General features: G+C 36.0%; 1 protein-coding gene across 18 annotated transcripts in view; it reads left to right on the top strand.

Annotated features, from left to right (window-relative positions):
- The window catches only part of LOC581599 (CLIP-associating protein 1), a 92,046-nt gene extending 75,973 nt beyond the window's left edge, over positions 1-16,073 (top strand). For 13 of the 18 annotated variants that reach the window (XM_030973428.1, XM_030973439.1, XM_030973440.1 and 10 more), the window contains 9 exons: positions 3,273-3,332; positions 4,850-5,614; positions 8,689-8,758; positions 9,838-9,895; positions 10,381-10,507; positions 11,021-11,149; positions 11,547-11,684; positions 12,783-12,968; positions 13,462-16,073. In XM_030973428.1, coding sequence (XP_030829288.1) covers positions 3,273-3,332; positions 4,850-5,614; positions 8,689-8,758; positions 9,838-9,895; positions 10,381-10,507; positions 11,021-11,149; positions 11,547-11,684; positions 12,783-12,968; positions 13,462-13,563 — 1,635 coding nt within the window. In that variant the 3' untranslated portion in view covers positions 13,564-16,073. The remainder of the gene's footprint in view (positions 1-3,272; positions 3,333-4,849; positions 5,615-8,688; positions 8,759-9,837; positions 9,896-10,380; positions 10,508-11,020; positions 11,150-11,546; positions 11,685-12,782; positions 12,969-13,461) is intronic. The other 5 variants (XM_030973429.1, XM_030973438.1, XM_030973430.1 and 2 more) reach the window with 4 other exon arrangements.
- Positions 16,074-17,187: the final 1,114 nt, after the last annotated feature.

Consider the following 17,187-nt stretch of genomic DNA (forward strand, 5'->3'; position numbering starts at 1 on the left):
CATGAAATTTTATTTTTGTTAAAGCCTATCTGCATTAGTTTAGCCAGGAGGGATTAGACAACCCTGCATGGTCACTGGCAGGTGGTTATCTCATCAAATCAGCTCTTAATTAACGTGAGAAAAAGGGGGCCATGGTGGATCAACGGGTACCACTTAAGCTATGGTCACAAATCAGAGCAGCGACCGACCTATCAGTAGCCTGCTCGGTCGCTGCTGGAATTAGGCATCGCCCAGCGATTAGGTCGGTGCCCGGGCGGCACCCGCCCAGGCACCGAGCTATTTTGGGCGGCGAGTGAAAAGTGAGCAGGCGCCGCCCAAATTTTAACTCCGCGCTAAAACTTCAGCGGTGCCTGGGCGGCCGCCGCTCGGTGGCCGGGCAGCCGCCGGGCAGAATTGGTTAAAAACTCACCGCTCGGCCGCCGAGCAGGCTACTTTTTGGTAATGTGACCATAGCATTAGGCATTGTTGGCTATATAGAGGGCACAAGTAGCTACAAGTAGTGCAGTCCCGCACTATTATTTTCATATCTATTCAAGCGGGTTCTGTCTAATTTAACATATACTTAAGTATTCTGTATGCAAAGTTCTTTGCCCAAATATTAGATTTACCATGTTTGCAGCTAGGAGTAAAAACTAGGGCAACTTTTGTGGAGGCTTGCATGAAAGAGGTTTTTTTAATATTTATTTTGATGTCAGTCTATTGGTATTTGCATGTCCCAATAGCTTTTGTGTCTATTGTAGTTTCTGTTCTGGAGTTATTCTTAAATGAAGCAGAGTAACATTGATCAAAGTGCTAGAGGCAGCATGATAATGGAAAAACAAAAGTCAATTTGTAATTGAAAGTACAGTAGTCTGCCTTTTCTCAAAGAGAAGAGGGTATATATTTTTTCTTTTGTAGATAAATTTAATGTTTGCCACTTTTGTTTATGACTGCTGTTTTTACTTATTTGTGTACTATTATTGGTGGCTGTAAATGGGTTCATATTGCAAATATTCTTGTTTAGATGACATTTTGAAAAGTTTTTTTCAAAATTATTGGATCAAGTCTGAAAAGCAAATGTTCCCAGATTATGAATTATCACTTTTGTTTGAGTTTATGGTTGCTTTATCAATATTTATGTTGCCTTTATAGATACCAGCATTTTATTCCCAAGTCCACCCAATTTAAGAAAGCATGCTGCCTCCTCCATTTTGTTAAAATATTTGACATGACATTTACTTATTCATTTTCTTGTACATGTATGTAGCAAATATGATAACAAACAAATAATGTTCTTGGTTTCATTTTTAGAAACGGGCAAAATTTTCATTAATGAATGAATCAATGAATACATGTATGCCAGCAGTTGGGAACACCAGCAGTTGGGAGCTCAGTACTGAGAGGAAAATATATTCTTAAAGATTCTGAATTCCTGTAATCAAGAAGTTCTAGAGAATGCCTTACTTCCTTTTTTTTTTTTTTTTATTTTTTTTATCTCTTTACCTTTTGTATAATAGTATAAAATGAAAGAAGGTGAAATACATCATCACAAAAACAACAAAAAAGCAAGGGAAATCTACCAAATTGTTTTGTATTTTGCATTGTCTAGATGGAAGTAGCAAAATCATTTTAACAGAACAAGGGAAATATTTATGAATTTGATTTGATGGCCGCAGTTGTACACATTTCTTCCCTACAGCTTTTAGATATTTCCGCATTAAGTTTCATTCTTGTATTATAACTTTACAAAAATTACCTTACATGATACAAGTTACCATTTTTAATCCTTCAAATGTTGTTTATGTCTCTGTTCAAAGGGGTGCTTGTCAGCTCTATAAACATGTACATGTATCAGGACAATTACCCCCTGGACAATAACCCCCCCCCCCCAGAAAATAACCCTATGTCCTAGAACCGTATAAAGAAAAAAATTCCCTTATGCCCTGTTTTTGCCTTTCTGGTACTTTATCCAGAATTCAGGTTAATCTGTACCACTGTACATTAGATTTCATATACAGATATTAAAGTAGTTTTTGCGGTATGAAAATTGAAAGAAAAAATTTCTCCAGCATTTCTAATTTGTGCAATGTGCAATTATGCTATGTACAATTGAACAGATGGTCTGTTTTTGAGTTAAGTTAATATTTCAGGGGAAAAACCTTATTGTTACCAAAACATTCTGTTTAAATGTTGACATACGTAATCTGGAAAAGATTAAAACAACAGTAGGAGTAGCTGATTAGTAGTAGGTTAGAGAAAATGCTTCTTTTAGGGCAAACAAGCAATGACTAATTGTAAAAGGCAAAGACTAATTCACTAATCAACAATAGTTTCTTGGAATTAGTTAAAGATATTAATTTTATGATAGCAGTGATTCTTACACTGTATGTGTCCTTTTTTAGATGTATTATTTTCCTGACAGGGATTTTGCAACTGATTTTTATTTTCCTCTTTTGTAACTTAGTTTCTTCCCGTCTTGAATTCAAGATTCTAAAATATGTAAAGTCATTCAAACGACTTGTACACTCATAAGGGTTTTCAAACTAATTACACATTCAGCTTTTACATCCTGCTAATTTGGCATTTTTAACTTGAATAAAATAGGAACCTGAGTCACACTTGTAGTATTTCTGTAGTGGATACAGGAGTTTTATGTTATTCTGAGGGATAGGTTGCAAGGCATTCATTCATTATTTTTTGTTCACTTAAGAAGGATTGTGCTAACATAACTGTTTATAAGAAAATGGTAACATATATATATATATAAGTGCATCTCAACTAGTTTAAGAGATGTCTAATTTCTGATTTTAAGTCTTTTCTTCCCCTTCTTGAAAAAGAAACCAGTACGAGTTAAGAATATATATTTAAATGTATGTGATGTACTCCTGCTTTGAATGTAATGAACCTATTTGCCTATAATATATATGTACCAGTATATCCATCTTCTAATGTCAGAAAATCATTTGCTAGTTTTTTGTTTGGGCAAGATTGATTCATATGGGTTTATCGTGTCTCTTTCTTACTTCTGGAAGAAAAAAAGAATTGCACTTTGACCTTTTGGTAATGGTGCAGTTTTGGGGGCATTCACGTTTGTCACATGGCATTTTCAACTTTTAACCCTTCTTTTTTTTTTTTTTTTTTTTTGGCTTCATGGAATCTCTAAGAATCTTCAAGGTCTTCTTTTAATTTCACAATCTGACAATTTATTTGTTTGTTTGTGTATTCTTTTGTCTGTCTCTTCCACTCTTTTTGTTGTTGTTTTTTCTTTATTTTTTTATTGTGTCTCACACTAGGAGGGGGCGACCAAGCTCTTGCGCAATGACCTGCGTATCGCATCCAGCATTGATGATGAGGTAAAGCAAAGCTAAAGAGGAAGAACTCAAAGCTGTGGGGCCACCTAGCAATGATAATCCCAAAAGCCATCCAAACAATGTAGCTCTATATTACCTGGCTTCAAAAATTGCTTTATCAAATATTTACTCCCCCTCTAGCTTCAAGTCTTCTTGATTTTTCACCCTTTTCTCATGTACTCTACGTAAAAGGTCTCCACTGTTATGTTTGTAAAACTTTTTTCAATAACTTATAACAAACTTTCAATTGATCCTTATGGGTTGCTATACAGCACAAAACATGGCACCTTTCCTTAACCATGCCATGATAGATTGAAGAAGAGTCTGTTTTACTGATTCTAGAAGATGATTCTTGATAAGTTGTTTCAGTTACATATATCAAGCTTATTGTTACACTGAGTCAAAGGAGAGTCTTGGGGTTTGTGTCGGGTTTTTGTTAATATAATATCTTTCTGTGTTTCTTTGTGCTTGCCTTTGTCTTGATAGTGCACCATTCTGCAAAAGAATGTCTTTTAATTAAAGTGTTTGCCTCTTACTGCATGCTGTGAGATGTTCTCTGTTGCATGTCTTACTTTCTTCTAGCATGTCGTCCGGATCTTGTCTTGTAGCCCTGTCTGTTTCGTTCTCATTGCGCTTTCCCTTCTTTGATAATTAATCAGATTACTCTAAGTATGAATTATATTCAGGTGTACTTACTTTATATTATATACCGTATATTATTATCATCACTATTATGATTATATATGACACTAATATGTTAATATATATCTAGTTTTATAATTGACGGCCTTTCCCTCTGTGTAGTCATAAAGCATCTGCATGATTCTATGCACCCTCTAATCATTATTATTGTTTACTAGGTTATGCGTTATAGGAACTATATATATGTTTCACACATACATTGTCACTTTTTTTTTTTTAGCTCGGTGCTTTGAAAATCAATCATCTTTTCATAACAAGTTTATATTGTTTTAAACCCTCCTAAATCACCATAATACTTCCATTTGTTCCTTTGATCAGTTTTTTTTGTCCTTTTTAATTGAATTGATATCATTGTGCATTCTTATTTTGATATTATTATACAGTTATGTCATTGCTGTTCATGAATTTATTCTACTGTCACTGTGTTTTGTTTTAGTTCATTGCCATGTTATGTTATTCCTTCATTTCAGCATTATTTGCTGATTGCTTCTCCATAATGATAATTATAGATGTTATTTAATTACATTTAAGACTGCTACCCATCACTTGTAATGCAAACCATCTTAGATTTGTTATAATTTTATTGTGTGAACTTTTGCAGTGCTATTAATCCCTAGATTTCTAGAGTAATGTACATCTTATTTTCTTAGTTTTAACCAGAATAGAAACGAAAGTGTAATAAACAGAATTCTTTAGGTATTTTGAATAGTTCTTGGCGTTTACTCAGTTTTTGAATAACGAAGACTTGACTTTTTATTATTTAGATGGCATATATGAGATCATATATGACATCTTTGTATTTAATGGTTGAATTGCAGATTACTGCTCAGGAGTACAGGAGTAAGGCATCTCCACGGTCAGTCCTGAAAGCCTCCCCTCGATCAACAGGTTCCTCACCCCGTGGGAGCTATGCCAGCAATGGCCCTCCAGACACCGAGTTCCTCAACTCTGAAGACATCTACGACTCACTGCGCCGAACCACCGCCGAGATTCAGAACTATATGCACAGCAGCCGCGACGACCTGGACCATGTGGCTGTCACCAAGGACACGCGGGTGGACAGTGATGAGGTATTGCCTGACCTGGTGCCAGGCATTAGAGTGGACAGTCCCGAGGGCAAGGTCAAGGAGTACCTGGAGTACCGTATGGTATCTGACCCAGACTCCATGCTGTCACCCCCACCAATCACCCACAGTAGATCCTTCGGGGACTACCGTTCAGTAAGCGGTGCACGCTCTCCCACCCCACAAAAAAAGTTCCATGCTGCCTCCTCCTCCTCCCAAGCCGAGTCCCGCAGCAAGGGCAGACCAAGACTGAAAATCCCTTCGGCTGACGGGCGGGGATCGCGCACCCAATCCCCTGCTGCCCAGAACAGAGCTCGTGCACGCTCCTCATCCCCATCTCCTCCTGCTCTTGCTAATCAATGTTTCACAGATTATGACTCCTCCTCTCCTACCCCACCTGTCTTCTCTCCAGATGCCCTCTCTGAACCTGTCTATAATCCCCTCCCTATGCCCACCAATGCTTTGTATCGTGAGTCTGCTTCACCTGTCTCTTCTCGTAAAAACCCTCCTTCTTCCCGGGTAAATGAACTTGTTAGTATTTTCAAATTTTCAATTTCTAAATATACGTAACTTTCACTATCTATCCAACCCATTTACTGTATATGTTTCATGTCATTCCTTCTAATACACATTGCTCTCTATACTTTATTTCCACTTTCCTACCCTTTTTTGTATACTCTTGGTGCCCTCCTCTATCTGAATGTTGCAGATCATACATCTATCTACCTTTGTCACAAACACACATTATCTCTGACAGATAGTATAAGGCCTCCTTCCTTCATATATTCTAACATACAGGACACATCATTAGTATTCAGTCTATTTATCAATGCTTAAAATCCAATATTATTGCAATCCATTTTAATCTTATACATTCTTGTAGGGTATAACATAAGCTAACAAGGAATGCATGAATACTATTTTGAATTTTCTTTCTGTTATGGATTTTTTTTCCCCCCAAATTAAAAATTGCTTTTTGTGAAAGCAGGATTGATTTTCTCCTTTATATATCCTTCATATAAAGAATTTTGAAATATTTTTCATACAGCTACCTGCAAGATATGATTTTGAAATATCTTTAATGTTATTGTCATCTATTTCTTATACTCTTCCTTATATGGATTATTTCAATTTAAACTTTCCAATATGTCATTTTGCTTACCAGCACATATCCAAATCCTTCCTTTATTTTTCACCATCCTTGTTACACAAAGTCTTTAAGGTACTATGTCCCATTTGCAGGCCCAAAAAATGAAAAGGTTAAATTCCAAGGGCATTTGAAAGATAATGGTAATTTAGAACTTCCCTAAAAAAGGTGGGGCTTGAAAATTTCTTCAAGTGGGAAAATAACGACTATTAGTTGTCTGACAGTGAAGTCTAGCAAGTAAACGGGTTTCCTTGCATAATTTGAATATGAGGACACTGCTAACGTTTAAATTTCACATATAGGACATACATGACATATTCATAATTCCTGCAAAGTTCTACAGAATTTGAGGTTGGCTGCAAAAGGGACATAGTACCTTTAAAGTACTTTTCTGAAATAAACTTATAATACATATATATTTAAGATATAAATCCAATTACATTTTATCAATTCAAATCACTAGAATGGATTGGCAATACATAGAAATAATTATATACCACATATGAAGATTCTAGACCACTGATTGGTCAAAACTGCTGAAATGAAATTTGCTAATGGCAGTGAATATTTTTATATTATGCAATTATACAAAATCTGTCAATATCTTTTCAATAGGATTTAGAAAATAGTAACAAGAGGTTTAGTCCTTTGCTTTTCTTATGTACCGGGGTATTGATTTTCTTTTCTTATACTTTTGAAACAAGTTTTCTATGAAGGGGAAAATCCTCATGTCACACTCCCCCTACTAACCTTATCTCCTCAACACCCAGCCCTACTAATCCTACCTCTATTAACCCCACCCCACCCCTACATCTTGACCAGTCAAACTCACCAGCTTGACCCTTTGACCAGTCAATACTGCCGTGCACCATGGCCAATATCTGCCTTGCCCTTAAGCAGCTGTCCACTCTTCTTTGGCATCATCCAGAGTTTGTTTTATTTTCAGCAAATAACAATTGCACTACCAAAGACCACCGCCAACCTTATGACCGGAATATGACTACAATTCGAAAGAAACCGCTTCAGTATTGTACATGAAATTCTAGATGGCCTCTCATCCTGATTACATTCCTTAATAGAAATAGTGCATTTTAAAAGAGTGGTATTTCATGCCTTCCAGTTATCAGCTGCAAGTTGGTGGTCAGTCATGTAACTGCATGACCTTGATACAAGCAGTTTGGATGTTTTCTCCCCAACTTGAAGGCTTGAAATACACCTACACTTGTTATTGCATTAAATATTATCAATAAAGATCTTATTTAGGAGAAAATTACACTTTCAAAAATGACTTCTCATTACCTATTGCAATTTCTTTCAAAATTGAGTCGTATTTTGATCATACGGTGAGCAGTGGTCTCGGGTCATTTGATTTTGTCTCTGGAAGGGAGAATTTTTATTTAATACTTTACTTTTGTCAATTGATTTTGTTAATTAAGTCATCTCTACAATTATTTTGTCATCATTTTCTAGTTTCTATGTTATTTTAGTTTCTGTAATCACATCATTTTGTTTATGAATACAATATGCAGTCTATCTCTTTACTAACAGAGCCTTGAATACAAGATTTACATGTATTTCAATGGCTTTATGCATCCCCAAATATTTATATGACATTACTGTTACTCAGAAAAACATTAACAGCATGAATTCACCACAAGTAAAAGAAGAATATCCAATTATTTAATGAATTATTTATTCTACTTTGTCAAAATTCCCAATACAATACTTTCTCTGTACAAAGATTAAGCTCAAGTTGAAAACTTGTATTGTAAGTACTTTATGTAGGTAGTAACAAGTACTTTTATTGCATTTAGTAATATGTATAGTAATGTATTTTGTGTTATTCGTACATGTACATATTTATTCATTTGTAATTGTTAACATGATTCATTCTTTTGAATTGTCAAAATGATTCATTTGTCTTTCTATTATTATTTATACATTGTTTTATTTATCTCACGTTGTATATGTTGCAAATTATGATTTGGAATATGGAAAATTTGTTTCATTCAAAAAGTTAAAATCTTCCTAAGCTCTCCAATCCATTGCCATACATTGTGTATTCATAGTCTGTGGGTGATACTCTAGGCAGGCATATCTTAATTTATCCTTCTAATATCTTATGGAGATGCTTGTCTTTAATATAGGGATGCCAGTTTTCAGACTTGTGCCTGATTTCAGGCTCTGGCTCCTTTCTGTTCAAATCTCTTAGACTGTACGTTATACAAATCCCAGGGGATCTTACAAGTATACATGTAGGTCTATTGTCAGGCTCATTGAGTAGATAAAAACTAGTATCCTTTTTCGTCATAAGTATTGTTGCAATGTTTTCCTTGAGATGTTATTCATTTTAACTTGGAATAGCCAATACTTTGGCAGGCTTATGACACATACTGATATCCATCAGTCATTTTGTTAATGATTGAGATGTATGATGTATTTACAGGGCATAGCAGATACCATGGGTAGAATGACAGTGACCGACGGTAATTACGAGGATGAGACTTTCCCCGAAGGTAAGCACTAAATCCTGCTTTGATGACTAGGTATTTGCTTTGGTTTGTTTTCACTTTGTTTGTATATCATCAAAGATACAGTGTTAGGGTTAAATGTGCTTTTTGGTTAGGTTTGTTTTGTGTCAGTGTTTGGTTCAAGGTTAACATTAGGGATTTGGTTAGCGTAGGAAATCAACCAGGGAACATTTCTTTCCTGAGCACATGTGGAACCAAAAATAAACATATTTTATACCTGTAAAGTCAAATATGTGCAGTGCAGATTAAAGGACACACTGAACTATCTCTCTACAGATAGTAACCCCTGTAGGACTAGATCCTGCCCTCTTTAGTATTTCTTGCATAACAACCAGTTCTCCTTGCACTAGGTTGTGAAATTGTGACCAGTCATCAGGCTTACCAATTCTGTTCATTCAAATGACATACAAATCAAGCTGTTCCTCAGGGGAAAAAAAGGGGGGGGGCATTTTGAGATGTTGTACCCATTAAGTAAATTAAAGAAAAGGTTGAGTTCTGGGAAGAGGTGAACAATTATTTGTGAGCGTTATCATTTTCGTTATGCAAGTTTGGAAGAACATCAGATAAAAGAATGTTCCCTGAAAAGCATGGCTCTTCAAATGCTTTAATATTCTAAATATGGCATGTAACATCATAGAAATCAGGACGGATTTTTACACCACATGTTCATGTAGTCCCATATACATCTTTCTGTGTACAGTGCTTGTAACTTTACCAAGACTGGACCAAATTTCTCATCATTTTGATGATTCCAGAACCTTGCAGTACACACCAATACATATGCTAGATGATCAACCTTTTCTGATCGTTTCCACAACGTTTTTTTCACAATGCAATCGCATGACCAGAACTCAACTTTATCTGTAAATGGATGTCATCTGACAATTCTACAGGATGATGTTTATAGTTAGATTTTCTGATGTGAAAGAGCTAGTGATCATCTGATGGTAAAGGTGATTACAAACCTTCTTACATAAGTTCCCTTTCTGAATTTCCAAGGAGAAGAATGTCTCCACTCACATGTTGCCAATCTTATTTGACTTCTCTCTTTCTATCTCTCAAAGTAGATCACCAAGATATTCTGGTTCCTCTTTTGACTGAGCTGTCCAATCATAATGGAAGGTAAGTGAAAAGATTCTTTGATATACCTTGTGGTAAAATGTCAAAATATTGTAAAATTTCTTCCTATTCAAGATGGAATAGTTTCAAGCAAACTGAAATATAGAAAATGGTATAAAGATCCATTTTAAATTGAGGAGGCACGATAGCTCAGTCAGTAGAGCAGTGGTCTCGTAATCTGGTGACCCGGGTTCGAAACCAAGGCGATGCGCCAGTGCCCTTTGGTAAGGCATTAATCTTCATTACCAACTCCCTCAGAGAGGACCTAAAGCCGTCAGCCGTCTGTTTGCTTACTTACAAGCATTTATGCTTCCTTGGCAGTCAGGTAAAATAACAACCACCATCAAATTGATCCATTGGATGAGATACAATTTCTTTTTGGCAAATAAACATTTTCTACAAATACTATTGAAAAGAATGTAAATTACATAACTGTAATATATGTGATGAAATGAATAACCTGAATGATTGGTCTTGACTCTTTGCAGGTTTGAAGAGAGAAAGAATGCAATGATGCAGCTAATCCGTCTCACCCGGTCTGAGAGCCTCTCGCTTTGGGATGATCACTTCAAGACGGTGCTCCTTCTTATGCTGGAGACATTAGGAGATGTAGAGGTGAGTAGAAAGGCATTGGTCTAAATTCTCAAAGGAATTCAAACCATTGTCAGAACCATGGTGTAAACTTCTCCTATCAAGTTAAGTGAGGTTTGTAATACAATTATTGCATGCTCCAGAGGTCAAATCAATGCTAAGAATTGTATGAACCGACATATTTCCCTGAGTTATGTAATATTTTACGAAATCATTATTATTCAGATTTAACATTGTTAAACGATGCCTTTAAGATAAACCTATTACCATGAACCTGTAGCTTATACCTACCCTCTTGTATTTCTATGTTACGATTAAGCGCAAATAAAAACATTAAAAGCAAGTCCCAAATACACGTTCCTCATTGGTTGAAAATCATGTTTGGCTTAACGTTTTTAGTTGCGTTTAAACACAATATTCTTATGCAAGAGGGCCAAGGATTTCCCTAGTGCCCTTAAAAGTTTAGTCCAGTAAAGTTTTTATTACCCTACTAATGTTAAGAAAGAGATTGAGTCAATTTTGTTTCCTTCCCGGCAGTCATCAATCCGAGCCATGGCACTGCGTGTCCTTCGAGAGATCCTCCGGAATCAACCTGATCGCTTCAAGGACTATGCTGAGCTTACAATCCTCAAGATATTGGAGGCACACAGGGATCCACACAGTGAGGTATGTCAACATCCCTTCTCTAGAGGGACAGTATACAGGGATGAGATTCCCCCGCCGATTTCAAGATGGGGGGGGGGGGGGAGAGACACTTAAACTTGTTCATCTACCATATTTTCCTCTCTTTTGAACGAGTCCCTTTACGTAAGATGGGTAACAAATTTTTTCTCAAATTAAAAATTTAAATGCAAGGAAAACGTGTCCTTTTATGTAAATGTATTCTAAAGTTTTCTGCGAAAAGGGGGGCACAGCCTCCTTTTATCCCCTTTTACATCAGCCACCCTTGCTATTTTCATTGCCCCTAGACAGTGTGTAAATGTTCTGCACGTATGTCATATCATCCAGACTGTTCACCACCCTTCATGTAACATTTCACTCCATTGATTTGATCTTATTGCAGGTTGTAAGACAGGCAGAGGAGACTTCAGCCACCCTGGCTATTTCCATTGCTCCTAGCCAGTGTGTCCGAGTCTTGTGTCCTATCATCCAGACAGCTGACTGCCCCATCAACCAGGCTGCCATCAAGATGTTAACCAAGGTAAGACTAGGACACACTTAAGGCATGTTTAGATATGGCATGACAAACAGCAGCAAAAGAGCTGCCGCATTTTTTAAATGTGTAAATGAATGGAAAGTTCGCGCAACAGAGGACCTGCACATCTTCATTGAGCTCTGTGTTTATAAGATACATAAATGTGAAGCGTATGAAACAGCACCATAGACAAACCGCTGTGATTATGCCCTGTCATATCTGAACTAGCCTTTAGTCTATAGGCTGAAGCTTTATTCTCACTGATGCAATTAAATACTTATAACATATGTGAATGTGCATTAACCAAGATGTCACATGGGCAGACCTGCCAACCAGTACGATTTAGTCGTATTTAGTACGATTTTTAGAAGCAAATAACGACAGTACGATTTTCCTCAATAAAATACGATTTAAAAAAAAAAAAAAAAATTTAAATAATTTTTGTTGTTGTTGGTATCTTGTGTATGTGTGTGCCATTTTCAATGGCAAAATGCCCATTCTGTCTTATAAAGCATCTCACATCGGCAATTTGGGGATGTTCGTTGGTTCATCGAACACACCAGTCGTGACGAAATCATGCATATTCAACCAATGATCCATTACAAAAATTCTTCCTGTATGTAGGAACTGTAAGAGGCATTGATCCGCGTAACAGTCCGTGTTTATTCTTAAGAATACAACTTTTGTCAGCAAAATACAACTTTTGGGATTAAAGAATACAGTTTTTGAACTCCAGAGGTTGGCAGGTCTGCATGGGATGAAAATAAGTGAAGGTAAATCTGTATACACATTGTGCTGTATAATTTGAATTATGTGTTCTCCTATAGATATTCTAAAATAGACATTTCTTAGTGAAACATATCAGGACAATAAAGTTGTCTTTCATTTGAATACTGAAAGTCATCTGTTGTCGTATTTATTAATAACGGTAACTGTCTTTCCTGACTTTACGGTTCTTGAATTAATGCATTATTCAACATTAATGGACTGCCTTTTATTAAATTATGTATTTGCTCATTGAAAATTCTGAAATGCACACCATTCTCAAATTGCTACATGTGTCTGTTGTGTTACTTTTACACGATTGTATTTTCCATTTCTCAGGTTGTTGAACTGATGTCAGAAGCAGACGTACTGGAAATCTTACCCGAAGTGATTGTAGTTCTACTCAAGTCGTATGATCACACTGAGAGTAGTGTCCGAAAGGCCAGCGTCTTTTGCCTGGTGGCCATCTATAACATCATAGGAGATAAACTCAAAGAGAAGCTAGCGGACCTACCAGGGAGTAAGGTGAGGGCACTCATGTTTGATCCTTGGATTGTTCCTCTGATTGGTGGTTGCCCAAGGGACTTGGTTATGGAGGGAGAATGACTTATCTGAGGCAGTGCTCTATCTGTTGAGTTTGGGCATCTTACAGAAGACTGTTAAAAAATATTCAGTATCGTCTGTTGAGAGCGAAAAGGGTGCCCACTAATACCTTTTACATTGAATTTGTTTTCAACTAGAAGACAGTTGCTGTTGCCAATGGATGTTCTTCTGCAAGTCCATGCATACTGGTACATAAAAAGACATACCAGTACACAATGCATTCATTTTTGTTTATGAATAGAAATGCTGTTGTTTGAACATGACATCAGATAAATACATCAAATTCTTTGAACCAGTGGAATTGATAGGAATTTAGTGATTTGTATAAAGATGTTTAATAGTGATATTCAGTACGAGTGAAAAGGCTAAATGTTTTGGTTTTAATTGTAGTATTGTGTGCATCTCCTTGATTCAGATGAAGCTGTTGAACCTGTACATTAAGCGTGCTCAAGCCGAGAAGGAAGCTCAGACACCCTCTCCCAGTAGTCCTTCAGCTTTATCCACTGGCAGCAGATAGTAGCCGTCCCAATATCAGACTGTACGCACTAACAAACACATGCCCCTGTGGATGGGACTGTTATTAGAGACCTGAGCAAGAACTCTGAATCGGTGCACCATCAGGATACATTTACATGCCATAAGTGTGTAATGAATTCAATAACCTGCAAGCACTCTTCTCAAGTAAATGTATCCGCAATTAGCTGACCCAGAATCAGATTGTCACCCGCAGCACATATGGGAATCAATGGATGGGACTATTAGGAGAGAACTGATCAGGAATTCTCACAGGTAGTGCAACATCCATGACTGTAGTATAGGCTGTTAAAGTGTGATCTACTCAGAATCCCATCAGTTCTCTCTTCTGGTAGTAGAGAGTAGTGGATCAAACTATGTTAACTAACACATACTCCTTAGGGTGGGACTGTTAAAAAGACATGATGAAGAACTCAGCTACTTAGTCTATTATGACACTGCACTATATTTATGTGTGTCTAGCAACATCTTTGAAAGCGACAGGGAATTCTCTACAGGTTTTCCTTCACTGTCCGAAGATCAGACTTTGTAAACCATCACACTCGCACGCCTGCACCCAACTATGGATAAGACTATGGGCAGAAGTAAGGTGATTAGGGATTCATGTGCCACTGCTTAACATGAGACTATGCGAGCTGTCTGTCAGGATCTCTTAATAATGCACATTCTAAATCAATGATCTCATCAGGATTTCAACCTTTGTTTAGCTCCCTCTTAAGAAATTAATCAGCTCACCTGCTGAGAGCAAGAAGGTCACTAACTCTATGCAAGTGTATGTGATTAACTCCCTACTGGTTCTCAATAGAAAATCCCTATTTGTCAATGCCACTATTGGCCATTGTTGGAAATAATGTCAATATGTTCTTTATGAGAGGCATGTATAAGGCTACAAGTCATCCTTTCTAAAGGCTTTTAAGGTCACAACACTTTGGAAAAGTCATCAAAAGTTCCTGCAACAATGTAGCCAGGTGCATACTTGTCAGTATACATTGTACATGAACTTATGAAAATAGATCAATGCAGTTATGGATTACAGAAGATTAAGGCACCCTTCTATAAAAGTATTGAGTGCATGAGGTACATCTGTACTTATGTAAGGTAATATTGCGCAAAAGATAGGACATTAGGTGGTATTGATTGAAACTTGCGACCCTTGGTGAGCAGTTGAATTTAGGTAGCTAACAACATTTTTGTATGAAATATTGAACCTCACTGCCATTTATGTCAAAGCTGTGGTGATTTGAGAACAATCTCTTAAGGGAAGATGAACTATAGTGTTATTGGCTGGCCAAAGTTTGATCATTTGTATTCTTGATATTATCAAATATAAACTCATTATTCTTTCATTTTGATGACTTTTTTCTCAAGGAAACTTTTAAAATTGACTAATATACTCAGATTGAATTAATATCATTCACAAATTGAAGATTCTAGAAGCAGTGTACCAATTGAACACGAGAATTTAGATATTTGATAATAGTGAAAAAATTCCAATAGGATATACAAAAATATATGACTCACAAATAAGGAGAGTGTTAGCGGGCAAGAAATTATCATTATTATTCATATTTACATAATGACAAACACATATCTTTGGGAAAAGGGGCCTCCTTATTATATTTTGTATGAGAAAGTTGGCATCATTATTTGGGGGAATGAAAGAATTTTTGATTGATTTATTTGAGGGCCAAATCAGGAAATTGATAGAGCAATGGTTTTCAGTCCAATGTAGAATGGTTTTGAATAATGTTGAATTCTGGTCATTTGGTTTTGATGTTACACGTATCTGAAATTAACATGTTTATGGTATAGACACCAGAAAGATAGATTGAAGGAAATATGTATATAATTGCACAACGAAGAATGATTTGGGCACTTTTCGTCTGTTTGTTCACATACATAATGGTATTTTAGCAAGCCTTTGAAATGTCAAAATTGTATTTATTGTATGCTATGATAAAAAGTATAACAACTTGGCAAGGACACAATAAATGTCTATTTAATCAAGAACAACTTCTTCATTCACCACTATCACAACCATTTGCCCAAATGGTATTGAAATCTGGATCAATTTAGCCAAAGAAAAACATGCAGCCCTTTTTGTCCCCTGCTCATATGTTTCAATGTGTATTGTTTATTTTGTATTATCTCTTTTTGGTCAGGAGATTCATGGTATAAATTCTACATAGCTTATTTTTAATATGTGCCTTCACGGTTTTTCATCTCAAAGCATCAATGGACATCTGCTTAGGATGGAAGTAAATTTTCACCTTCGCCGCGATCAGCAATTTTTTGTTGGATTTTTTGAGAATTATATGCATTGCATTAAACCTGTTGATATTCATCTCATGGTTATATTTGTTTTTATAAATAAAATCAAACAACATAAGAGAGGGTTTTAGAAAAATTCTAACAGAATCCAACAAAAATCGCTGAATACTCATCTAAAACCCTCTCTGTGTTATTAGACTTTATGTATAAAATAAATATAACCATGAGATGAACATCAACAGGTTTAATGTAATGCATATAAGTTGACATCCTATGAGGAAGTAGCACCACCTTTAATGGAAATACATTTAACAATGCCTTTAAAAAATACACTATTGACTGCCAAATGGCTCAAAATGGTTTGGAAATCACAATACAGATAATGATTCTACAATTAAGGTTTTCACCTGTCATTTGATACCCAAGGAACACTTTTTTTTTATGGGGGGTGGGGGGGGGGGTGGGGGCTAAATCTAACTTTTTAACAAGGCAAAATGTTCAATGTTGAAGTGCATTTCAATTGCGATATCTATCCAGGCCAGATGGATATGGTAATTTACCAAATATATCAATTAGTAGGCGGTTTCCCTGGCAAAATTTGTATCATCACGTATTAGTCAAAACATATTGTTTCACATGATGGGTAATAAGAGCTTCCATTTCATTTTTTGAGAGGGGGCGTTTCCAAAACTGGTCTATACCTTTAAGTCTGTGGACAATTCATGCACTTGTGAAGAAGAAAAAAATCATAATGAGGTCAACAAGCAAAAAGAATGCCAAACTTATTATTTTTAATCAAATTTTAGTTTGATAACTTGTACATTCACCACATCTTTTTCTCCAAAATTGATTTTGTGAGTAAAAAGAATGACAAGAAATATGAATAGACGTATAAACCCTTTAGAACGGACAATAGGTCATTCAATAAATGAAGGCATGGGGGTAAAATGTTATTTTTTAGAAATGGTTGATAACCAGTCTGAAGACCCTGCTGTATTTCATGATTTGGCAATGTCTATACTAATCTACTTTTTACATTTATTGTTGCCAAACACAATGGAGAGATTTTAGAAATAGCACTCAGAATTTTTAATCCCATATATTTAAAGCACCCTACTAAACTATGTTTGTGTGTATCAGGTAAGGGGAGCACATATTTAATTTTTATGTTTAGATATGCAAAAATTAACATATACGATAGGTTTCAGAAGTATGCTCATTACGCACTCAAGATAAAATATATCTCACTAAAAAATCTCAAATTCATATGCTAAAACTTGACAGAGTTGTAATTTCTATTGCATTAGACTACCGGTACATTTGGTAAGATTAGAGG

Source organism: Strongylocentrotus purpuratus, unplaced genomic scaffold (assembly GCF_000002235.5).
Source record: "Strongylocentrotus purpuratus isolate Spur 01 unplaced genomic scaffold, Spur_5.0 spur5_scaffold_6, whole genome shotgun sequence".
Classification (NCBI taxonomy): Eukaryota; Metazoa; Echinodermata; class Echinoidea; order Camarodonta; family Strongylocentrotidae; genus Strongylocentrotus; species Strongylocentrotus purpuratus.